The sequence below is a fragment of the Gavia stellata genome, unplaced genomic scaffold (assembly GCF_030936135.1).
Source record: "Gavia stellata isolate bGavSte3 unplaced genomic scaffold, bGavSte3.hap2 HAP2_SCAFFOLD_1021, whole genome shotgun sequence".
In the NCBI taxonomy this organism is placed as follows: Eukaryota; Metazoa; Chordata; class Aves; order Gaviiformes; family Gaviidae; genus Gavia; species Gavia stellata.
Window position 1 is genome coordinate 9,199 of NW_026777217.1, and position 24,391 is coordinate 33,589.

Here is a 24,391-nt window from a genome sequence, read left to right on the forward strand (position 1 = left end):
AGGACAGACGGCCAAGGGAGGACAGACGGCCGAGGGAGGATGAACGGCCGAGGAGCGATGGCCGGGCGGGAGCGTGGCGGGTGGCGGCGGGTGGCCGGTGGCCATGGGGGACAGCCGGGAGGGGACAGGGGGAGCCCCGGGAGCGGCTGCCATCGGCCGAGGGCCGGAGCGGTCGAGGGGAGACAATATGGCGGAGGGTGGAGGAGGCCGAAACCTGAGGCCTGCTCCTGTTGCCATAGCGACGAAGCCTGAGGCCTACTCCCGTCGCCGTGGCAACGAAGCCTTCCGCTTGCTCCTGTCACCCCGGGGAGGGCCGCGCTGCTGCTTGGGCGCACTGTAACGCGACAAGTGACAATAAAAGGTGATGGCGGCTGCTCTGAGCCCGGCTGGTGACACTGGGGACCGGGGGGGAGGCGCCGGTGGCGGCCCTGGAGGCAGAGGGAGTGGGTTTATCTTTCCAGCCGCGCGGCTCGACGCGGTATTACGGTAGTGCGCATGCGCGGCGCGCAGAGAGCGGAGGCGGCGCATGCGTAGAGCACCATGGAAAAAGGCGAGCGGGCCGCAAGAGAGCGACGCATGCGCAGAGCGCGGCGGTGGGCGGGACAAGGAGGCGGCGGGCGGGGCTGGGCGCGGGGCGTCGTGAGGAAGTGGGCGGTGCTATAGAGCGACGCATGCGCGGAACGCGGCAGGGGGCGGGCCGCGCGGGGATTGGCTGCGGGCTGTGCGCGCGGCGTACGGCGGCCGGGAGGGAACACGGAAGCGGAGCGGCCATGGCGGCGGCGGCCTCGGCGGCGCTGGAGCGGTGGGTGTCCGGGGAGCTGCAGACGCTGCTGGGGCTGAGCGGGCGGCACGTCCCCGCCTTCCTGGTGGCGCTGGCGCGGCGGAGCCGCAGCGTGGAGGAGCTGCTGGAGCGGCTGCGGGAGACCGAGGCCCTGCGCGTGGAGGAGCCGCGCGTGCGCGCCTTCGCGCGGGAGCTCTGGGACAAGGTGGGCGGGGCTTTTGCCCCGGGAGGGGGCGGGGCTCCGGGGAAGTGGGCGGGGCTTTCCCGCTTGGACTGTGCCGGGAGGGAGTTGGCGGTGCGGTTTGCGGGTGGGGGCGTGGCCTGCCGGCAGGTGAGGGCGTGGCTTAACGGGAGGGGGCGTGGCTTGCGGGAAGGGGCGGGGCTGCGAGGGCGGGCGGGTGCTCGGAGGGGGCGGGGCTTCTGCGATAGGGTAGTGGGTGGGAGGAGCCTGTGCGGGTGGGGGTGTGGCTTTGCGGTGAGAAGGTGGGGCCTGTGGAGGCGGGGTCAGGTGGAGGGGGCGTGGCAAGCGCGGGAGGGGGCGTGGCTTGCATGTCTGAGTACCAGAGAGCATTGACGGGGACGGGTTCCAAGTGGGCGTGGCCACCCGCAGAGGGGGCGTGGCCACCCGCAAAGGGGCGTGGCCACAGGGGGCGTGTCCTGACGCTGTCCCCGCCCCCAGGTCCCCCGGGAGGCCCCCCGGGAGCCCCCGGGCCGAGCGGCTGAGCGGGCGGCGCGGGAGCTTCAGCGCCGCAGCCAGGGCTACCGATTGGTCGACAGCGACGACGAGGGGCCAGGCCCCGCCCCCAGCTCCGCCCCTTCCCATGGCTCCGCCCCCAGCGTGCCCGACGCTTCCCACCGCCGCCGCCGCCACCTCCGCCGCCGCCGCTCCGAGTCGCCCGAGGCCTCCAGCCCCTCGCCGCCGCCACCCCCGTGAGTTGCCCTGGTTCTTGGGGACCCCCCCAGTTCTTGGGGTCCCCCCCTTAATTATGGGACTCTCAGGGTTTCCTCCAGCCCCCTGGGGGGTCACCGCAGGTGCTCAGGGTCCCCCTGGTTCTTGGGGTCCCCCCCAGTTCTTGGGGTCCCCCCCTTAATTATGGGGCTGTCGGGGTTTCCTCCAGCCCCCTGGGGGGTCACCGCAGGTGCTCAGGGTCCCTCTGGTTCTTAGGGTCCCCCCCAGTTCTTGGGGTCCCCCCCTTAATTATGGGGCTCTCAGGGTTTCCTCCAGCCCCCTGGGGGGTCACCGCAGGTGCTCAGGGTCCCCCTGGTTCTTGGGGTCCCCCCCAGTTCTTGGGGTCCCCCCCTTAATTATGGGGCTGTCGGGGTTTCCTCCAGCCCCCTGGGGGGTCACCGCAGGTGCTCAGGGTCCCCCTGGTTCTTAGGGTCCCCCCCAGTTCTTGGGGTCCCCCCTCATTATGGGGCTCTCGGGGTTTCCTCCAGCCCCCTGGGGGGTCACCGCAGGTGCTCAGGGTCCCCCTGGTTCTTGGGGACCCCCCCAGTTCTTGGGGTCCCCCCCTTAATTATGGGGCTCTCAGGGTTTCCTCCAGCCCGCTGGGGGGGTCACCGCTCAGGGTCCCCCTGGTTCTTGGGGACCCCCCAGTTCTTGGGGTCCCCCCCTTAATTATGGGGCTCTCGGGGTTTCCTCCAGCCCCCTGGGGGGTCACCGCAGGTGCTCAGGGTCCCCCTGGTTCTTGGGGACCCCCCAGTTCTTGGGGTCCCCCCCTTAATTATGGGGCTGTCGGGGTTTTCTCCAGTCCCCTGGGGGGTCACCGCAGGTGCTCAGAGACCCTCTGGATATTGGGGTCCCCTCCAGGCTTTTGGGGTCCCCCTGTGGGTCTCGGGGACCCCTCCTGAGCCGTGGGGTCCCCCTGAGGTTTTGGGATCCCTCTGGGTGCTGAGTCCTCCCTTGGGATTTTGGTGTTCACATGTTCAGGATCACTTAAAACCCCTTAGGGCCCCCCAAATTATGAAGATCTGTGGGTTTTGGGGTCCCCCATGGGTTTTGGGGTCCCCTCCCGTGACTTCCCTGCTCCAATCCAGGGCTCCGGAGCCCCCGGAGGAGCCAGAAGCGGAATGGGAAGCGTCGGAGCGGGAACGGCTACGGGACCTGGAGGAACGCGACGCCTTCGCCGAGCGTCTGCGCCGCCGTGACCGCGAACGCACGCGCACCGTCCTCACCCGCCCCGACGCCAAGGTGATGGGTGGGTGGGGGGACTATGACACCTTTCGGGGGGGTCCCGGAGGGGATTTGGGGGGCCCAGCTGTGTTTGGGGGGGCCCTTCCGAGCTCCTGAGGGTCCCTGGGCGGGATTTAGGATTCCTGGGTGGAATTTAGGGGTTATAGGCAGGTTGGGGGGGGTATTGCCGTGCTCCTGGGGGTCCCTGGGTGGGATTTAGAGGGGTTGAATAAGATTTGGGGTCCCTGGGTGGGATTTGGGGGTCACAGCCAGGATGGGGGGGATCCTGCCAGTCTCCTGGGGGTCCCTGGGTTTGATTTAGGGGTCTCAGTTGGGATTGGGGGGGTGCTGGGTGGGATTGGGGGGGTCACAGCCAGGATGGGGGGGATCCTGCCAGTCTCCTGGGAGTCCCTGGGTTTGATTTAGGGGTCTCAGTTGGGATTGGGGGGGTGCTGGGGAGGATTTTGGGGTCCCTGGTTGCAACTCGGGGGGGCCTTGCCTGATTCCTGGCTCAGATTTAGCATCCCTGGGTGGGATCAGGGGGGGTCTGGGGGTGCCATTAAGCCCCCTCCCACCTTTTCCATGCTCTGCAGCTAGAATTTGGGGTCTCCCTCCTCTCCTCACCCCCTTTTTTCCCCCCCCCAGGCCTACGAAGAAGCCCAGAAACGCCTCAAAGTCGCCGAAGAAGATCAAAAAACCATGGTGAGCCCCAAGATCCGGCCAACCCCGCGCCGAGGGGTCGTTCCCCCGGACCCTGACACCCCCTTTCCCCCCCACCCCGACCATGTGTGTGTGTCCTCTTCCCAGGTTCCAGAGCTACGAAAAAAATCCCGTCGGGAATACCTAGTTAAACGGGAACGGGATAAATTGGAAGAGCTGGAAGCGGAAATCGCCGACGAGGAATATCTTTTCGGGGAAGAGGCGCTGACGGGAGCGGAGCGGCGGGAGCTGGAGTACAAACGGCGCGTGCGGGATCTGGCCCGCGAGTACAAACGGGCCGGGGAGAAAGAAAAACTGGAAAAAAGTAACCGCTATTACATCCCCGAGGAGACGCGGGGCAAGGTGAGGGACCCCAAACCCCCCCCACGGCACCCCGAGTCTTCACCCGAGCCCCCCAGGGTCCCTCCCATCGTGCCTGGGACCGCCCCCCCCAGCACCCCAAACCCTTTATCGCATTGGGGTCCCTTATATCGCTCCTGAAACCCTCTCCATCCCCCAAATGTCCCTTCCCTCACCCCCCAGGACCCCCTCCGGCACCCCAAATCCTCCCTTTATCCCCCCAAGATCCCTCCCATCACGCCCAGGACCCCCTCCAGCACCCCAAATCCTTTCTCTGTCCCCTCAAGATCCCTCCCATCACCCCCAGGACCCCCTCCAGCTCCCCAAATCCTTCCTCTGTCCCCTCAAGATCCCTCCCGTTACCCCCAGGATCCTCTCCAGTACCCCAAATTCTTCTCTATCCATCTAGGGTGCCTCTGATCACCCCCAGGACCCCCTCCAGCACCCCAAATCCTCCCTTTATCCCCCCAGGGTCTCTCCTAACACTCCTGAGACCTTCTCCAGCACCCCCATATCCTCCTTTTATCCCTCCAAGATCCTTCTCATCGCTGCCGAGATCCCCTCCAACACCCCAAATCCTTCCTCTATCCCCTCAGGATTCTTCCTATCACCCCCAGGACTCTCTCCAGCACCCCAGATCCTCCCTCTATCCCCTCGAGATCCCTCCCATCACCCCCAGGATCCGCTCCAGCACCCCAAATTCTTCTCTATCCACCTAGAGTGCCTTTTATCACCCCTAGGACCCTCTCCAGCACCCCAAATTCTCTCTCTATCCCCTACAAGGTACCTTCCATCACCTCCAAAATCTCTTGCAGCACCTCCAATTTTTCTTCTGTTCCTTCAAGATCTTTCCCATCACCCCCAGGACCCCCTCCAGCACCCCAGATCCTCCCTTTATCCCCCCAAGATCCCTCCTGTCAGTGCCGAGACTCCCTCCAGCACCTCAAATTCCCCTCCTCCATCTCCCCAAGGTCCCTCCTGCCACGGCGGGGGGTTTCGGGGGGACACCACGGTGGTTTCACCGCTCTCACCGCCTCCCCGTAGAAGATCCCCGAGCGTGAGGAAGCGACGGGAGGGGAGGAAGAGCGGTTGGCCCCCCGGGACGAGCAGCGGCGATGGGAGGAGGAACGAATCGGGGCGGCTTCCCTGAGGTTTGGGGCGCGCGATGCCGCCCGCCGTCGGCCCCCCAAGGATTACGACTTCGTGTTGGAGGAGGATGAGATGATCCAGTTCGTCAGCGCCGTGCAGATGAAGGGCACTGAGCCCGATAAGGTGAGAGGGCAAGGGATTTGGGGGTGCTGGAGGGGGTCCTGAGGGCGATGGGAGGGATTTTGGGGGGGCGGAGGGAGGGTTTGGGGTGCTGGAGGGGGTCTTGGGGGTGATGGGAGGGATTTTGGGGGAGTGGAGGGAGTGTTTGGGGTGCTGGAGGGGGTCCTGGGGGTGATGGGAGGGATTTTGGGGGAGTGGAGGGAGTGTTTGGGGTGCTGGAGGGGGTCTTGGGGGTGATGGGAGGGATTTTGGGGGAGTGGAGGGAGTGTTTGGGGTGCTGGAGGGGGTCCTGGGGGTGATGGGAGGGATTTTGGGGGAGTGGAGGGAGTGTTTGGGGTGCTGGAGGGGGTCCTGGGGGTGATGGGAGGGATTTTGGGGGGGCGGAGGGAGTGTTTGGGGTGCTGGAGGGGGTCTTGGGGGTGATGGGAGGGATTTTGGGGGAGTGGAGGGAGTGTTTGGGGTGCTGGAGGGGGTCCTGGGGGCGATGGGAGGGATTTTTGGGGTGTAGAGGGAGGTCCTGGGGTGCTGGAGGGGGACCGAAATATACTATAGGAACCATGGGGACAGCGGGGGGGCCCTGGGAGGACAATGGAGGGCTTTGGGGACACCAGAGGTGACATGGGGACACTGGGGCGGACCCTGGGAGGATACCAGGGGGCCGTGGGGACACCAAAGGAGCCGGGGGGGACCCTGGGGACACCGGAGGGGCCATGGGGACACCCTGGGAGGACGATTGGCAGCCCCAGGGACAACAGCAGAGCCCCGGGAGGATGATGGAGGGGCCGTGGGGACACCGGAGGTGACGCGGGGACACCGCGGGTACCCGCAGGAGGCACCGGCGCCGGTGCCGGAGGCGGAGCGGCGGCGGCAGTCGGCGCAGGAGGTGCGCCGCAGTCTCCCCATCTTCCCCTACCGCGACGAGTTGATGGCCGCCATCGCTCAGCACCAGATCTTGGTCATCGAGGGGGAGACCGGCTCCGGGAAGACCACCCAGATCCCCCAGTACCTGCACGAGGAGGTGGGGGGGCTTCGGGGGGGCAGACGGGGGGCTGGGGGGCGATGGGGGGCAGCTAGGGGAGCTGGGGGGCAAATGAGGGGGTATCAGGGGGAGATAGAGGGGTTGGGGGGCATGGGAGGGGTGATGGGGGGCAGTTAGAGGGGCTGGGGGTGTTGGGGGGGGCAGATAACGGGGTTGGGGGGTATTGGGGGACAATGGGGGGCAGCTAGGGGAGCTGGGGGGCATCCAGGGGGGCAAATGAGGGGATATCAGGGGGAGATAGAGGGGTTGGGGGGCATGGGAGGGGTGATGGGGGGCAGTTAGAGGGGCTGGGGGTGTTGGGGGGGGCAGATAACGGGGTTGGAGGAGTATCGGGGGGCAGATGGGGGGCATCAGGGGGGCAGATAGGGAGGTTGGGGGGCAGATAGGGGGCTGGGAGCATCAGGGGGTATTGGGGGAGAAATGGGGGGGTTGAGGTATCGGGGGGCTGTGGGGGGCAGATCAAGGGGCTATGGGGGAGATGGGGGGGTCGGGGGGCCTGAGGGGGTTGATGGGGGGCAGCTGGGGGGCAGGTAAGGGGGCGATAGGGGAGTTGAGGGGCAGGTAAGGGGGCGATGGGGGAACTGGGGGGGTATTGGGGGGCAGGTGGGGGATCTGGGGGGCAGGTGGGGCGTTGGGGGGCAGTTGGGGGGCAGGGAGGGCTTACGTGGGGGTGTGGGTGTCCCCCAAAATGGGGTGTGTGTCCCCCCCCATCCCTTCCAGGGCTACACGCGCCAGGGGCTGAAGATCGGCGTCACGCAACCGCGGCGCGTGGCCGCCATGAGCGTGGCCGCCCGCGTGGCCGTCGAGATGGGCACCAAGCTGGGCAACGAGGTGACACGGGGACACGGCGGGGACGTGGCGGGGTTGGGGACACGCGTGGGGACACGGAGGGGGGGACGTGGAGGGCGACACGGGGATGTGGAGCCACAGGGTGTGGGACACGCTGAGGGGTGGCTCTGGTGACCTGAGGGTGAGAGGGGACCTTGGGGACAACGTCCCTGTGGCAGAGGGACCCTGGGTGACACCTGGGGTGTGGCTTTATCTGAGGGACACTGGGAAGGTGGCCTTGTCCCAGGGAAGCCAGGGCACTTGTCCCCATGCTGGGGACCGCAGGGGACCCGGGTGACCCTGGGGACACGTCCTTGTCCCAGGGAGCCCTGAAGAACACTGGGGACACTAATGGCATGTCCCCATCCTTGGGGACCCCAGGGGAGATGTCCCCATTGTGGGGACCCCAGGGGATGCTGGGGATGTGTCCGCGTCCCATAGGACCCTGAGGACACAGGGGACCCTAATGACGTGTCCGTGTCCTAGGGGACCCCAGGTGACATGTCCCCATCCTGCGGACCGCAGGGGACCTTGGGGACACATCCCCATCCCAGGACACCCCAGGGGGACATTAAGGGCAAGCGAGGGGACCTCCAGGGGACCCTGGGGACAGTTGGGGACCCTGGGGGCCACCAAGGGGGGGGTTTGAGGGACTCTGGGAGGAGTCGAGGGACATGGGGTCACGCCGGTGACATGTCCCTTGTCCCCAGGTGGGGTACAGCATCCGCTTCGAGGACTGCACGTCGGAGCGGACGGTGCTGAAGTACATGACGGACGGGATGCTGCTGCGGGAGTTCCTGACCGAGCCCGACCTCGGCTCCTACAGGTGACCTTGGGGACACGGAGGGGACATTGGGGACACCGGGGACGTGGGGGACACCAGAGATGCTGGGGACGCCAGGGACAATGGGGACATGGGGTGCATCGGGATGTTGGGGGAGAGTGGGGAGATTGGGGACGTCGGGGACGTCGGAGGCTGGGGGACCATGGGGACATCAGGGACATTGGGGACACTGGGGACAGGGGAGGCAGCAGGACGTTAGGGGAGAGCCTGGGGGGATTGGGGACATCAGAGGTTGGGGGACTGTGGGGACATTAGGGACACTGGGGACATGGCGATGAGGACATAAAGGTGTGAGGGGAGGTTAATGTTGAGGGACACCGGGGGGGGACCTTGGGGACATGGATTGTATCTGGGGTTGGGGACAGCAGGGGGACATTTTGGGGGGGCGGGGGGGGACAATGGGGATACCAGGGATGGGGAAGGGATGACTGGGGACAGTGAGGGGACGTTGGGGTCACTGCGGCCACGTTGGGGACACGGCAGGGGGGCTGCGTGTCCCCAGCGCTGTCATTGTCTTCAGTCTTACTGGTGTCACTTTGGTGTCCCCCTCCCTGTCTCTTTGCCTTGTCTCACGTCATCACACGCCTGTCCCCATGCCTGTCCCCATGTCCCCACGCTTGTCCCCATGTCCCCCCATACCTACCTTTACGCTTGTCCCCACGTCCCCACGCTCGTCCCCGCGTCCCCATGCCTGTCCGCCCATCCCCATACCTGTCCCCACGCTTGTCCCCATGTCCCCATACTTGTCCCCGTGCTTGTCCCCATGTCCCTGTACTTGTCCCCATGCTTGTCCCCATGTCCCCATACTTGTCCACATGGTTGTCCCCATGTCCCTGTACTTGTCCCTGTGCTTGTCCCTATGTCCACGTGCTTGTCCCCGTGTCCCCGTGCTTGTCTACATGCTTGTCCCCATGTCCCTGTACCTGTCCCTGTGCTTGTTTTCATGTCCCTGTGTTTGTCCATATGCTTGTCCCCATGTCCCTATACCTGTCACCGTCGTTGTCCCCATGTCCCCGTGCTTGTCCCCGTGCTTGTCCCCATGCTTGTCCCCATGTCCCTCTACCTGTCCCCGTGCTTGTCCCTACATCCCCATGCTTGTCCCCCTACCTGTCCCCACGCTTGTTCCCTTGTTCCTACGCTTGTCCCCATCCTCACACTTGTCCCCGTGTCCCCATACACGTCCCCCTGCTTGCCCCCCTATCCCCCTGCCTGTCTCCGTGTCCCCACGCCTGTCCCCACGCCTGTCCCCACGCCTGTCCCCTCCCCGTCCCCGCAGCGTGATCATGGTGGACGAGGCCCACGAGCGCACCCTACACACCGACGTCCTTTTCGGGCTCATCAAGGACATCGCCCGCTTCCGTCCCCAGCTGAAGGTGCTGGTGGCCTCGGCCACCCTCGACACCCAGCGCTTCTCCGCCTTCTTCGACCAGGCCCCCGTCTTCCGCATCCCCGGGCGCCGCTTCCCCGTCGACATCTACTACACCAAGGTGACGGGGACATGGGGACACGGGGGGACATGGGGACACGGGGGGACAAGGGGACACGGGGGACACATGGGGGTAGGAGGGGGACATAAGGGCACCGGGGGATGTGGGACACCAGGGTGCTGGGGGACATGGTGGCAGGGGGACATGGGGACAGGGGGGGAGCAGGGGGATGTGGGGGCACTGGGGGACAAGGGGACATAGGGGACAAGGGGACACGGGGGGACATGGGGGTAGGAGGAGGATGTAGGGACACCGGGGGATGTGGGACACCAGGGTGCTGGGGGACATGGTGGCAGGGGGACATGGGGACAGGGGGGGAGCAGGGGGATGTGGGGGCACTGGGGGACAAGGGGACATAGGGGACAAGGGGACACGGGGGGACATGGGGGTAGGAGGAGGATGTAGGGACACCGGGGGATGTGGGACACCAGGGTGCTGGGGGACATGGTGGCAGGGGGACATGGGGACATGGGGGAACAGGGGAGTAGGAGGGGATGTGGGGGCGCTGGGGGACAAGGGGACATGGGGGACAAGGGGACGCAGGGGGACATGGGGGTAGGAGGAGGATGTAGGGACACCGGGGGATGTGGGACACCGGGGTGCTGGGGGACATCATGGTGGCAGGGGGACATGGGGGGACAGGGAGGGAGCAGGGGGATGTCGGGGCGCTGGGGGACACGGGGGTAGGAGGGGGATGTGGGACACTGGGGACACTGGGATGCTGGGGGACAAGGGGACACCTGGGGACACTGGGGAGTGTTGGAGGAGTTGGGGCGCTGGGGGACAAGGGGACATCAGGGGACATGGGGGGACAGGAGGGCACTGGGGGATGTGGGGTGCTGGGGGACATGGGGGCAGGGGGACAAAGGGACATTGGGGGACACAGGGACATCTGGGGACACTGGGGGGTGTTGGAGGATGTGGGGCGCTGCGGGACAAGGGGACATGGGGGCAGCAAAGGGGATGTAGGGGTGCAGGGGGACACCAGAATGGTGGGGGACAAGGGGACACCTGGGGACACTGGGGGGTGTTTTAGGACATGGGGGCACTGGGGGACATGAGGGAGGACAGGGGACACGGGGACAGTGGGGGACACGGGGACAGCAGGGGACACGGGGACACTGGGACACGGGGACAGCGAGGGACACGGGGATGCCAGGGGACGTGGGGACACGGGGGGATGCAGGGGGACATGGGGACCGGGGGACAGCGGGGGGGTGGGGCAGGGGGACGCCTGGGGACACTTGGGGACACCCGGTGCTGATGTCCCTCTCCCCGCTGTCCCCTCCCCAGGCGCCCGAGGCCGACTACCTGGAGGCGTGCGTGGTGTCGGTGCTGCAGATCCACGTCACCCAGCCCCCCGGGGACATCCTCGTCTTCCTCACCGGCCAGGTGGGTGTCCCCTTGTCACCCCTGTCCCCTCCCTGCCACCCCCCGTGTTCCCGCCGGGCCCCCCCCGCGTCCCCTGGGCCCCCCTGTGTCACCCAGTCCCCTGGGGACATCGTTCTCCGCATCAGGCAAATGGGTGGCTCTGTGTCACCCCCCTGCCACCCACCTATGTCTTTGCTGTCCCTTTCCCTGTCCCTTTCATGTTCTTGATGTCCCCCGGGTGTCCCTGTCCCCTCGGTGTCCTTGATGTCCCCCGGGTGTCCCCATCCCTGTGGCCATCCCCATTCCCCAAGTGTCCCTTGGGTCCCCTGGGTGTCCCCGTCCCCCCTGGGTGTCCCCATTCTCCTGAGTGTCCCCATCTCCCCAGGCGTCCCTCTCCCCCCAGGATGTCCCTGTCCCCCCCTTCCCTCCATCCCCCCGGGTGTCCCCATGTCCCCCTGGACGTCCCCATGTCCCCCTGAGCGTCCCCGTTCCCCTGAACATCCCCACCTCCCCGGGTGTGCCTGTCCCCCGGGGTGCCCCCATCCCCCTCGCCACCCCGTGTCCCCCCCGATGTCCCCCTGGGTGCCACTGTCCCCCTCGCCACCCCCTGTCCCTCCCAGATGTTCCCCTGTCCCCCCGGGTGTCCCCGTTCCCCCCCGGGATGTCCCCATCCCACCAAGCGTCCCCGAGCCCCCCACCTCCCCCAGTGTGCCTGTCCCCCGGGGTGCCCCCGTCCCCCTCGCCACCCCCTGTCCCCCCCCCGATGTCCCTCTGTCCCCTGGGTGCCCCTGTCCCCCTCGCCACCCCCTGTCCCCCTGGGTGTCCCCAGTCCCCCCTGGATGTCCCCGTCCTGCCGAGCGTCCCCGTTCCCCCGAGCCCCCCACCTCCCCTGGTGTGCCTGTCCCCCGGGGTGCCCCCGTCCCCCTCGCCACCCCCTGTCCCCCCCCCCGATGTCCCCCTGGGTGCCCCTGTCCCCCTTGCCACCCCCTGTCCCCCCCAGATGTTCTCCTGTCCCCCCGGGTGTCCCCGTTCCCCCCTGGATGTCCCCATCCCACCAAGCGTCCCCGTTCCCCCGAGCCCCCCACCTCCCCCGGCGTTCCTGTCCCCCGGGGTGTCCCCGTGTCCCCCGGGGTGTCCCCCCCGGGGTGTCCCCCCCGGCGGGTGCTGAGGTGCCGCGGCAGGAGGAGATCGAGGCCTGCGTGGAGCTGCTGCAGGAGCGCTGCCGCCGCCTGGGCTCCCGCCTGGCCGAGCTGCTGGTGCTGCCCATCTACGCCAACCTCCCCTCCGACATGCAGGCCCGCATCTTCGAGCCCACCCCCCCCGGCGCCCGCAAGGTGGGCGCCGGCCCTTTAAGGCGAGGGGCGGGGCTTTCCCCGGGGGCGGGGCTTTCCCCCGGGGAGGGGCGGGGCCGAGGGAGGGGAGGGGTGGAGCCTCGGAGGGGCAGGGGGCCGCGGGGAAGGGGAGTCAAGGGGGAGGGAGCAGGGCTTAAGGGGGCGTGGCTTAAGGGGGCGTGGCTTAAGGGGGTCTAAGGGGTGGGGTCTAAGGAGGCGGGGCTTAATAGGGTGGGGTGTAAAGGGGTGGGGCTTAATAGGGTGGGGGTTAGGGCGTGGGGTCTAAGAAGGTGGAGGGTAACAGTAGAGGTTAATAGAGTGGGGTCTAAGGGGCGGAGTCTAAGGGGGTGGGGCTTAATAGGGTGGGGTCTAAGGGGTGGGGCTTAATAGGGTGGGGTCTAAGGGATGGAGTCTAAGGAGGCGGGGCTTAATAGGGTGGAGTCTAAAGGGGTGGGGTATAATAGGGTGGGGTCGAAGGCGTGGAGTCTAAGGAGGTGGGGCTTAACAGGGTGGGGTCTAAGGGGTGGAGTCTAAGGAGGCGGGGCTTAATAGGGTGGGGTCTAAAGGGGTGGGGCTTAATAGGGTGGGGTCTAAAGGACAGAGTCTAAGCAAATGGGGCTTGATAGGGTGGAGTCTAAAGAAGTGGGGTATAATAGGGTGGGGTTGAAGGTGTGGAGTCTAAGGAGGCGGGGCTTAATAGGGTGGGGTCTAAAGGGGTGGGGCTTAATAGGGTGGGGTCTAGACGATGGAGTCTAAGGAGGCGGGGCTTAATAGGGTGGAGTCTAAAGGGGTGGGGTATAATAGGGTGGGGTCGAAGGGGCGGAGCCTAAGGAGGTGGGGCTTACTAGGGTGAGGTCTAAAGGGTGGAGCTTCATAGGGTGGGGTCTAAGAGGGTGGAGACTGCATGGGGTGGGGTCTAAGGGGGTGGAGCCTATGTGGGTGGGGTCTAGGGGTGGGACTTGAGGTAGAGTCTAGGGGTGGGGTTTAATGGGGTGGGGCTCAGGGTGGGGTTTAGTGGGGTGGGGCTCAGGGTGGGGTTTAATGGGGTGGGGCTTAGGGTGGGGTTTAGTGGGGTGGGGCTCAGGGTGGGGTTTAGTGGGGTGGGGTTTAATGGGGTGGGGCTTGGGGTGGGGCTCAGGGTGGGGTTTAGTGGGGTGGGGCTCGGGGTGGGGTTTAGTGGGGTGGGGTTTAATGGGGTGGGGCTTAGGGTGGGGTTTAATGGGGTGGGGGTTAGTGGGGTGGGGCTCAGGGCGGGGTTTAATGGGGTGGGGCTTAGGGTGGGGTTTAATGGGGTGGAGTTTAGTGGGGTGGGGCTCAGGGTGGGGTTTAATGGGGTGGGGCTCAGGGTGGGGTTTAATGGGGTGGGGCTTAGGGTGGGGTTTAATGGGGTGGGGCTTAGGGTGGGGTCTGCGGGGTGGAAGCTAAGAGGTGGGGCTTAACAAGGTGGAGTTAAAGGGATGGGGCTTAAGGGGGGTGGGGCTTAAGCGGGTGGGGGCTCATAGGGTGGAGCCAAGGGGTGGAGCCCGGGGTGGGGGCGTGGCCTGCGATGTCCCCTGTCCCCCCTCCCAGGTGGTGGTGGCCACCAACATCGCGGAGACGTCGGTGACCATCGACGGGATCGTCTACGTGCTGGACCCCGGCTTCTGCAAGCAGAAGAGCTACAGCGCCCGCACCGGCATGGAGTCCCTCGTCGTCACCCCCTGCTCCCGGGTACCGCGTCACCTCCCTGTCACCTCCCTGTCACCTCCCTGTCACCTCCCTCGCCCCCGCCTCCCCCCCTCCGTCCCCTTAGGTGGCTGTCTCCCCTCCCGTCGCCCTTCTGCGGGGGTCGGTGTTGTCCCCGTGTCCCCCGGGGTTCTGGAGGGCAGCTGCGTCCTCGCGTCCTCACGTCCCTCGGTCACCGTGTCCCCAGGTCCCCGTGTCCTTGTGTCCTCGCATCTCTTGGTCCCCACATCCCTTGGTCCCCATGTCCCCGCTTCCCCGTGTCCCTGGATCTCCAGGTCCCCGCGTCCCTTCTTTGGGTCCCCAGCTCCTTGTGCCTCTGGGGACAGCCATGTCCCTTGTCCCCCCAGGTCCCCGTGTCCCCACGTCCCTTGGTCCCCCTGTCCCCAGGTCCCCCTGTCCCTGGGTCCCCATGTCCCCTTGTCCCTTGGTCCCTACATCTCTGCGTCACCAGGTCCCCATTCCTCTGGGTCACCATGGGCAGCTATGTCCCTTGTGTCCCCCACGTCCCCATGTCCCTTGGTCTCCACATCTCTGGGTGCACAGGCAGCCATGTCCCTTGTCACCATGTGTCCCCCATGTCCCCACGTCCCTTGGTCTCCATGTCCCCATGTCCCTTGGTCTCCACATCTCTGGGTGCATGGGCAGCCATGTCCCTTGTCACCATGTGTCCCCCATGTCCCCACGTGCCTTGGTCTCCATGTCCCCATGTCCCTTGGTCTCCACATCTCTGGGTGCACGGGCAGCCATGTCCCTTGTCACCATGTGTCCCCCATGTCCCCACGTCCCTTGGTCTCCACGTCCCCATGTCCCTTGGTCTCCACATCTCTGGGTGCACGGGCAGCCATGTCCCTTGTCACCATGTGTCCCCCATGTCCCCACGTCCCTTGGTCTCCATGTCCCCACGTCCCTTGGTCTCCATGTCCCCATGTCCCTTGGTCTCCACATCTCTGGGTGCATGGGCAGCCATGTCGCTTGTCACCATGTGTCCCCATGTCCCCACGTCCCTTGGTCTCCACGTCCCCATGTCCCTTGGTCTCCACATCTCTGGGTGCATGGGCAGCCATGTCGCTTGTCACCATGTGTCCCCCATGTCCCCACGTCCCTTGGTCTCCATGTCCCCACGTCCCTTGGTCTCCATGTCCCCACGTCCCTTGGTCTCCACATCTCTGGGTGCACGGGCAGCCATGTCCCTTGTCACCATGTGTCCCCATGTCCCCACATCACTAGTTCCCAGGTCCCCACATCTTTGGGTCCCCATGGGCAGTCGTGTTCTTTGTCCCCGTGTCCCCGCTTCCCCACATCCCTTGGTCCCCATATCTCTGGGTCCCCATGGGCAGCCGTGTCCCCTGTCCCCCCTCTCCCCACCCCGTCACCCACGGGTGACAAGTGACGGTGACCCGCAGGCCTCGGCGAACCAGCGTGCGGGTCGTGCGGGCCGGGTGGCTCCCGGGAAGTGCTTCCGCCTCTACACGGCCTGGGCCTTCCAGCACGAGCTGGAGGAGACGCAGGTGCCCGAGATCCAACGCGCCGACCTGGGCTCCCTCGTCCTGCTCCTCAAGAGCCTCGGTGAGACGGGGCGGGGGGCTGCGGGGGGGGCTTTTGGGGCCCATAGGGGCACCTTGGGGGGCATCGGGACATCTTAGAGGGCGTTGGGGCATCTCAGGGACCATCGGGGTATCTCTGGAGGCATCTCAGGGGCGTTGGGGTGTCTCGGGGGGCATCGAGGCATCTCTGGAGGCATCTCGGGGGGCGTTGGGGCATCTCGGGGGGTACTGGGGTATCTCAGGGGGCATCTTGGGGGACACTGGGGCATGTCGGGGACCGTCAGGGCATCTCTGGAGGCATCTCAGGGGGCATTGGGGCATCTCAGGGGGCATTGGGGCATCTCAGGAGGCTTCTAAGGGGACATTGGGGCATCTCAGGGGGCATCTGAGGGGACATTGGGGCATCTCGGGGGACATCTCGGCATCTCTGGAGGCATCTCGGGGGACATTGGGGCATCTCAGGGGGCATTGGGGCATCTTGGGGGGCACTGAGGCATCTCAGGGGGCATCTTGGGGGACATTGGGGCATGTCGGGGACCGTCAGGGCATCTCTGGAGGCATCTCAGGGGGCATTGGGGCATATCGGGTGGCATTGGGGCATCTCTGGAGGCATCTCGGGGGACATTGGGGCATCTCTGGAGGCATCTCAGGGGGCATTGGGGCATCTTGGGGGGCATCTCGGGGGGCATTGAGTCATCTCGAGGGGCATTGGAGCATGTCTGGAACTGTCACGGCATCTCTGGAGGCATCTCAGGGGTATTGGGGCATCTCGGGGGACATTGGGGCATCTCAGGAGGCATCTGAGGGGGCATTGGGGCATCTTGGGGGGCACCTCAGGGGGCATTGGGGCACCTCAGGGGACATCTTGGCATCTCTGGGGGCATCTCAGGGGGCATTGGGGCATCTCTGGAGGCATCTCGAGGGCATCTTGGGGGCTGTTGGGACACCTTGGGAGCACCTCGAGGGACGTTGGGGGACAAGGGGGACCTCAAGGCATCTTGGGGCAGGGCCACAGCTCAGGGCCTTGGGGACACTGGGGACGTTTTGGGCTGGGGGACACCCCAGGGGAGCGGGAGGGGTCCGGGGTGGCCCTGGGGTGACAGCGGGTGACGTCCCCGTCCCCAGGGATCAACGACCTGATCCACTTCGACTTCCTGGACCCGCCGCCCCACGAGACCCTGGTGCTGGCGCTGGAGCAGCTCTACGCCCTGGGCGCCCTCAACCACCTGGGCGAGCTCACCACGGTACTGGGAGCACTGGGAGGGGCTGGGAGGGACTGGGATGGTGGTGGTGGACCCCATGGGTGAGCTCACCACGGTACTGGGAGCACTGGGAGGGACTGGGATGGGGACCTTGGGTGCCTTCACCCACTGGGTGAAGCTCACCATGGTACTGGGAGAGACTGGAGTGGTGGTGGTGAACCCCATGGGCATCCTCACCACGGTACTGGGAGTACTGGGAGGGACTGGGATGGGGACGTTGGGTGCCTTCACCCACTGGGTGAAGCTCACCATGGTACTGGGAGCACTGGGCAGGGACTGGGAGCCCTGGGAGGTACTGGGATGGTGGTGATGGACCCCATGGGTGAGCTCACCATGGTACTGGGAGCACTGGGCAGGGACTGGGAGCCCTGGGAGGTACTGGGATGGTGGTGATGGACCCCATGGGTGAGCTCACCATGGTACTGGGAGCACTGGGCAGGGACTGGGAGCCCTGGGAGGTACTGGGATGGTGGTGATGGACCCCATGGGTGAGCTCACCATGGTACTGGGAGCACTGGGCGGGGTTACTGGGAGCACTGGGCCCCGACGCCGTCCCCTCCCTGTCCCCAGCTGGGCCGGCGCATGGCGGAGCTGCCGGTGGAGCCCATGTTGGCCAAGATGATCCTGGCCTCCGAGCAGTGAGTGTCCCCGGGGTGTCCCCAGGGTGTCCCTGTGTCCCCAGGTTGTCCCGGGGTGTCCTGGTGGTGTCCCTTTGGGTGTCCCCTGGGTTGTCCCTGAGTGTCCTGGTGGTGTCCCCTTGGGTGTCCCCAGGGTGTCCCTGTGTCCCCTGGGTTGTCCCTGGGTGTCCTGGTGGTGTCCCTTTGGGTTTCCTGGTGGTGTCCCTTTGGGTGTCCCCAGGTTGTCCCTGTGTCCCCAGGTTGTCCCAGGGTGTCCTGGTGGTGGCCCTTTGGGTGTCCCCAGGTTGTCCCTTGGGTGTCCCCAGGTTGTCCCTGAATGTCCTGGTGGTGTCCCCTTGGGTGTCCCCCAGTTGTCCCTGTGTCCCCTGGGTTGTCCCATGGGTGTCCTGTGTCCCCAGGTTGTCCCTGTGTCCCCTGGGTTGTCCCTTGGGTGTCCCCAGGTTGTCCCTGGGTATCCTGGTGGTGTCCCTTAGGTTGTCCCTGTGTCCCCTGGGTTGTCCCTTGGGTGTCCCGTGTCCCCAGGTTGTCCCTGGGTGTCCCGTGTCCCCAGGATGTCCCTGGGTGTCCTGGTTCTGTCCCCTGCGTTGTCCCTTGGGTGTCCCCAGGTTGTCCCTGGGTGTCCTGGTGGTGTCCCTTTGGGTGTCCCCAGGTTGTCCCTGTGTCCCCTGGGTTGTTCCTTGGGTGTCCTGTGTCCCCAGGTTGTCCCTGTGTCCCCTGGGTTGTCCCTTGGGTGTCCCCAGATTGTCCCTGGGTGTCCTGGTGGTGTCCCTTTGGGTGTCCCCTAGGTTGTCCCTGTGTCCCCTGGGTTGTCCCTTGGGTGGCCCTTGGGTGTCCCCTGGGTCTCACGTTGTCCCCAGGTATCCTGGTGGTGTCCCCAGGGTGTCCCCCGTGTTGTCCCCACGTTGTCCCTGCCTTGTCCGCGGGTGTCCTGGTGGTGCCCCCCCACTGTCCCCAGGTATCCCAGCGGTGTGTCCCCACCGTCCCCCATCAGCCGTCCCCGCGGTGACGCGGTGTCCCCCCGCCCCAGGTACGGCTGCACGGAGGAGGTGCTGACGGTGGCGGCGATGCTCTCCGTCAACAACGCCATCTTCTACCGGCCCAAGGACAAGGTGCTGCACGCCGACAGCGCCCGCCTGGGCTTCCACCTGCCCGGGGGGGACCACCTCGTCCTGCTCAACGTCTACAACCAGGCACGGGGACACGGGGGGACACGGGGGGACACGGGGGGGACATGGAGGGGACATGGTGGGGGGAAAACGGGACACAGGGGGGACATGGCCGGGGGGACACGGGACACGGGGGGGACATGGGACATGGAGGGTACATGGTGGGGGGGGGGCACGGGACATGGAGGGGACATGGTGGGGGACACACGGGACACGGGGGACAGGGGACATGGAGGGGATATGGTGGGGGGGGACATAGGATGTGGAGGGGATATGGTGGGGGACACATGGGACACAGGGGGGACACGGGACATGGAGGGGACATGGTGGGGGACACATGGGACACAGGGGGGACACGGGACATGGAGGGGACATGGTGGGGGACACATGGGACACAGGGGGGACACGGGACATGGAGGGGACATGGTGGGGGACACATGGGACACAGGGGGGACATGGGACATGGAGGGGACATGGTGGGGGACACACGGGGGACACGGGACATGGAGGGGATATGGTGGGGGGGACACGGGACAGACACAGGACATGGAGGGGACATGGTGGGGGGACACGGGACACGGGGGGGACATGGGACACGGAGGGGACATGGTGGGGGGGGCATGGGACATGGAGGGGACATGGGGGGGGGGACATGGGACACGGAGGGGACACGGGACACAGAGGGGACATGGTGGGGGGGGACATGGGACATGGAGGGGACACGGTGGGGGGACACGGGACACAGTGGGGACATGGGACACGGAGAGGACATGGCGGGGGACGCATGGCACACAGAGGGGACGTGGGACATGGAGGGGACATGGAGGGGGCACAGGACACAGAGGGGACATGGGACATGGGGGGAACATGGCAGGGAGGACATGGGACATGGCGGTAGTGGGACACAGAGAGGACACAGGACGTGGAGGGGACACAATGGGGGACACAACGGGGGGGACATGGGACACAGAGGGGGGACAGGACGTGGGGGCACGGGGTGGGTGTCCAGGACCAGGCGCTGAGCGTGTCCCTGTCCCTGTGTCCCCCCCATGTCCCCCTGTGTGCCCTGTGTCCCCCATTTCCCCCCATGTCCCCTCCTGTCCCCCCATGTCTCTCCTGTCCCCGTGTCCCCTCACATCCCCATCTCCATGTCCCCCTGTCCCCCCTGTGTCCCCTCACATCTCTGTCTCCTGTGTCCCCATGTCCCCACCATGTCCCTCCATCCCCTGTGTCCCCCTGTCCCCCGTGTCCCTGTCTCCCATATCCCCCATGTCCCTCCCTGTGCCCCTGTCCCCCCATGTCCCCATCTCCACGTCCCCATGTCTCTCATGTCTGTGTCCCCCCGTGTCCCCCCATGTCCCCTCACATCCCCATCTCCCCATCTCCATGTCCCTGTGTCTCTCGTGTCCTGTGTCCCCTGTCCCCCCATGTCCCCTGTCCCCCCATGTCCCCTGTCCCCCCGTGTCCCCTCACATCCCCATCTCCATGTCACTGTGTCTGTGTCCCCTGTCCCCTGTGTCTCCCCGTGTCCCCTCACATCCCCATCTCCCCACCTCCATGTCCCTGTGTCTCTTGTGTCCCCTGTCCCTCCTGTCCCCCCGTGTCCCCTGTCCCCCCATGTCCCCTGTCCCCCTGTGTCCCCTCACATCCCCATCTCCATGTCACTGTGTCTCATGTCTGCGTCACCCTGTGTGTCCCCCGTGTCCCCTGTCCCCCTGTGTCCCCTCACAACCCCATCTCCATGTCCCTGTGTCCCCTGTCCCTCCTGTCCCCCCATGTCCTGTCCCCCCATGTCCCCTCACTTCCCCATCTCCTCATCTCCATGTCCCTCTGTCTCTCGTGTCCCCTGTCCCCCCGTGTCCCCTGTCCCCCCATGTCCCCCCACATTCCCCATCTCCATGTCACCGTGTCTCATGTCTGCGTCCCCCCGTGTCCCCTGTCCCTCCTGTCCCCTCACATCCCCATCTCCCCATCTCCGTGTCCCCTGTCCCCCCGTGTCCCCTGTCCCCCTGTGTCCCCTGTCCCCTCACATCCCCATCTCCATGTCACTGTCCCCCGTGTCCCCCCGTGTCCCCTGTCCCTCTTGTCCCCTCACATCCCCATTTCCATGTCACTGTTACCCGTGTCCCGTGTCCCCGCATGTCCCCTGTCCCTCCTGTCCCCTCACATCCCCATCTCCATGTCACTGTCCCCCGTGTCCCCTGTCCCCCCGTGTCCCCTCACAACCCCATCTCCATGTCCCCGTGTCTCGTGTCTGCGCCCCCCCCGTGTCCCCTGTCCCCCGTGTCCCCCCGCAGTGGGTGGCCAGCGGGCACTCCCTGCAGTGGTGCTACGAGCACTTCGTGCAGGCGCGATCGCTGCGCCGGGCGCGGGACGTGCGGGAGCAGCTGGAGGGGCTGATGGAGCGCGTCGAGGTCGCCCCCTCCTCCTGCGCCGGCGACTACGGCCCCGTCCGCAAGGTCGGCCCCGGGACCCCCCACCGCCCCCCGGACCCCCCTCGCCTTCCCCAGAACCCCTAAGGCCCCCGTTTCCCTCCTGGGACCCACCCAGGTCCCCCCTTTCCCCCTGGGGACCCCCATTTCCCCTCCTGGGACCCCCAAGTTTCCCCCATGACCTTCAGGGACCCCCTTTTCCCCTCCTGGGACCCCCATTTCGTCTTTTGGGACCCCCAAGTTTCCCCATGACCTTCAGGGACCCCCATTTCCCCTCCTGGGACCCCCACATTTCCCCCATGACCTTCAGGGACCCCCATTTCCCCTCCTAGAACCCCCATTTCCTCTTTTGGGACCCGCATGTTTCCCCCATAACCTTCAGGGACCCCCTTTTCCACTCCTGGGACCCCCAGGGACCCCCATGACCTTCAGGGACCCCCATTTCCCCTCCTGGGACCCCCACATTTCCCCCATGACCTTCAGGAACCCCTATTTCCCCTCCTGGGACCCCCAGGGACCCCCATTTCCCCTCTTGGGACCCCCAAGTTTCTCCTATGACCTTCAGGGACCCCCTTTTCCCCTCCTGGGAGCCCCATTTCCTCTTTTGGGACCCCCAAGTTTCTGCCATGACCTTCAGGGACCCCCATTTCCCCTCCTGGGACCCCCATTTTGTCTTTTGGGACCCCCAAGTTTCCCCATGACCTTCAGGGACTCCCATTTCCCCTCCTGGGACCCCCAGGAACCCCCTTTTCCCCTCCTGGGACCCCCAAGTTTCCCCCATGGCCTTCAGGGACCCCCATTTCCTCTCCTGGGACCCCCACATTTCCCCCATGGCCTTCAGGGACCCCCATTGCCCCTCTTGGGACCCCCAAGTTTCTCCTATGATCTTCAGGGAACCCCATTTCCCCTCCTGGGACCCCCATTTCCTCTTTTGGGACCCCCAAGTTTCTGCCATGACCTTCAGGGACCCCCATTTCCCTTCCTGGGACCCCCCCTGTTTCCCCCAGCACCTGCAGGGACCCCCTTTTCCCCTCCTGGGACCCCCAGGGCCCCCCATTTCCCCCTGTAGGACCCCCGTTTCCCCTCCTGGGACCCCCCAGGGACCCCCATTTCCTCCTGTGGGACCCCCATTTCCTTTTTTAGGACCCCCATGTTTCCCTCATGACCTTCAGGGACCCCCATTTCCCCTCCTGGGACCCCCCATTTCCCCCTGTAGGTCCCCCCGTTTCCCCTCCTGGGGACCCCCCATTTCCCCTCCTGCTGCCCCCCCGGATCCTCCAGCATCCCTCTTCCCCCTCCCCACACCCTCCGGGCCCCCCCCAGCCTGCCCCACATCCACCCCACTGCTGACCCCCCACCTTTCCGCCCCCCTCCCCAGGCCATCACCGCCGGCTTCTTCTACCACACGGCGCGGCTGACGCGGGGCGGTTACCGCACGGTGAAGCACCAGCAGACGGTTTTCATCCACCCCAACAGCTCTCTCTTCGAGGAGCAGCCCCGCTGGGTGCTCTACCACGAGCTGGTCTTCACCACCAAGGAGTTCATGCGACAGGTTGGGGACACGGGGACAGGGTTGGGGACAACGGGGGAGGGGGCGGGGGGCGCGGCGTGGGGACGCGGAGAGGGGGACAGGGACGTTGGAGTGGGCGCGGGGAGATGGGGACAGGGGCGCAGCCGTGGGGAAGGGGCACGGCCACGGGGATGGGGCTGTGGGGATGGGGACGCAGTCAGGGACATTGGGGACAGGAAGGTGACAGGGACCTGGTGGTCATGTCCCCATGGGGATCAGGGGGACAGGGACCCCACAGCCACGTCCCCATGGGGACCAGGGTGGTGACAGGGACCCCACAGCCGCTACCCTGTGGGGACCAGGGTGGTGACAGGGGACCTGGTGGCCATGTCCCCATGGGGACAAGGGGGACAGGGGACCCATAGCCACGTCCCTGTGGGGACCAGGGTGACAGGGACCCCATAGCCACATCCCCATGGGGACCAGGGTGACAAAACGGTGACAGGGACCCCCATAGCCATGTCCTTGTGGGGACCAGGGTGACAAAACAGTGACAGGGACCCCCCATAGCCACGTCCCTGTGGGGACCAGGGGTGACAAGATGGTGACAGGGACCCCCACAGCCACGTCCCCGTGGGGACCAGGGTGACAAGATGGTGACAGGGACCCCCCATAGCCATGTTCCCGTGGGGACCAGGGTGACAAGATGGTGACAGGGACCCCCCATAGCCATGTTCCCGTGGGGACCAGGGTGACAAGATGGTGACAGGGACCCCATAGCCACGTCCCCGTGGGGACCAGGGTGACAAGATGGTGACAGGGACCCCATAGCCACGTCCCTGTGGGGACCAGGGTGACAGGGACCCCATAGCCACATCCCCATGGGGACCAGGGTGACAAAACGGTGACAGGGACCCCCATAGCCATATCCTTGTGGGGACCAGGGTGACAAAACAGTGACAGGGACCCCCATAGCCACGTCCCTGTGGGGACCAGGGTGACAAGATGGTGACAGGGACCCCACAGCCACGTCCCTGTGGGGACCAGGGTGACAAGATGGTGACAGGGACCCCATAGCCACTTCCCCGTGGGGACCAGGGGTGACAAGATGGTGACAGGGACCCCATAGCCACGTCCCTGTGGGGACCAGGGTGACAAGATGGTGACAGGGGACCCCATAGCCACGTCCCTGTGGGGACCATGGTGACAAAACGGTGACAGGGACCCCTATAGCCACGTCCCCGTGGGGGACCAGGGTGACAAGATGGTGACAGGGACCCCATAGCCACGTCCCCGTGGGGGACCAGGGTGACAGGGACCTGGTGGCCGTGTCCCCCATGGGCACCACCACCATGGGGACAACAAGGACCCGGCCACCTCGTCCCCTTTGCCACCAGGACGATGGGGCGACGACAGGTGACCCCCAACGGGATGGCACCGTGTCCCCCACGGGCTCGGGGGGGGACGTGACAAGTCCCCCAGGGCCACCAAGTGACACCCGCCGCCTGTCCCCTTTGTCCCCAGGTGATCGAGATCGACAGCGGGTGGCTGCTGGAGGTGGCCCCCCCATTACTACCAGGCCAAGGAGCTGGAGGACGCCAGCGCGCCCGCAAGATGCCCAAGAAGGTGGGCAAGAGCCGGGAGGAGCTGGGCTGAGGCACCTTGGGGGACACTTGGGGACACCTGGGGGACACTTGGGGACATCCCCCCTAATAGAGCTGGTTTGGAAGATGAGCGGCTCCCGCCTTTCCGCCCTCTCCCGTTTGGGGACACGGCTGTCCCCTCTCGTCACCAGCCGCCGCGGCAGCTCCGTCCGTCTGGTTTTATTCTGTACATTAAGTTAAAGGGGGTGACAAAGGGGACAGGGATTTGGGGACTCAGGTGTCCCCCGAAGGTGGCAGAGGACTTCAAGGCGAGGTGCAAGGCCGGTCC

The 24,391-nt window shown here is 66.0% G+C and overlaps 1 protein-coding gene across 1 annotated transcript; it reads left to right on the top strand.

Moving 5' to 3' along the window:
• The first annotated feature begins 770 nt into the window (after positions 1-770).
• Positions 771-24,121, top strand: DHX16 (DEAH-box helicase 16). The gene is given in 22 exon segments (XM_059835250.1): positions 771-986; positions 1,461-1,711; positions 2,819-2,972; positions 3,600-3,656; positions 3,762-4,016; positions 5,058-5,285; positions 6,112-6,300; positions 7,042-7,152; positions 7,860-7,975; positions 9,270-9,480; positions 10,774-10,872; positions 12,033-12,185; positions 13,752-13,892; positions 15,311-15,473; positions 16,577-16,695; positions 17,284-17,351; positions 18,379-18,541; positions 20,815-20,976; positions 22,328-22,501; positions 23,984-24,022; positions 24,024-24,062; positions 24,065-24,121. Coding segments are annotated over 22 exon segments (3,159 nt in total). The 3' UTR covers positions 24,116-24,121.
• Positions 24,122-24,391: the final 270 nt, after the last annotated feature.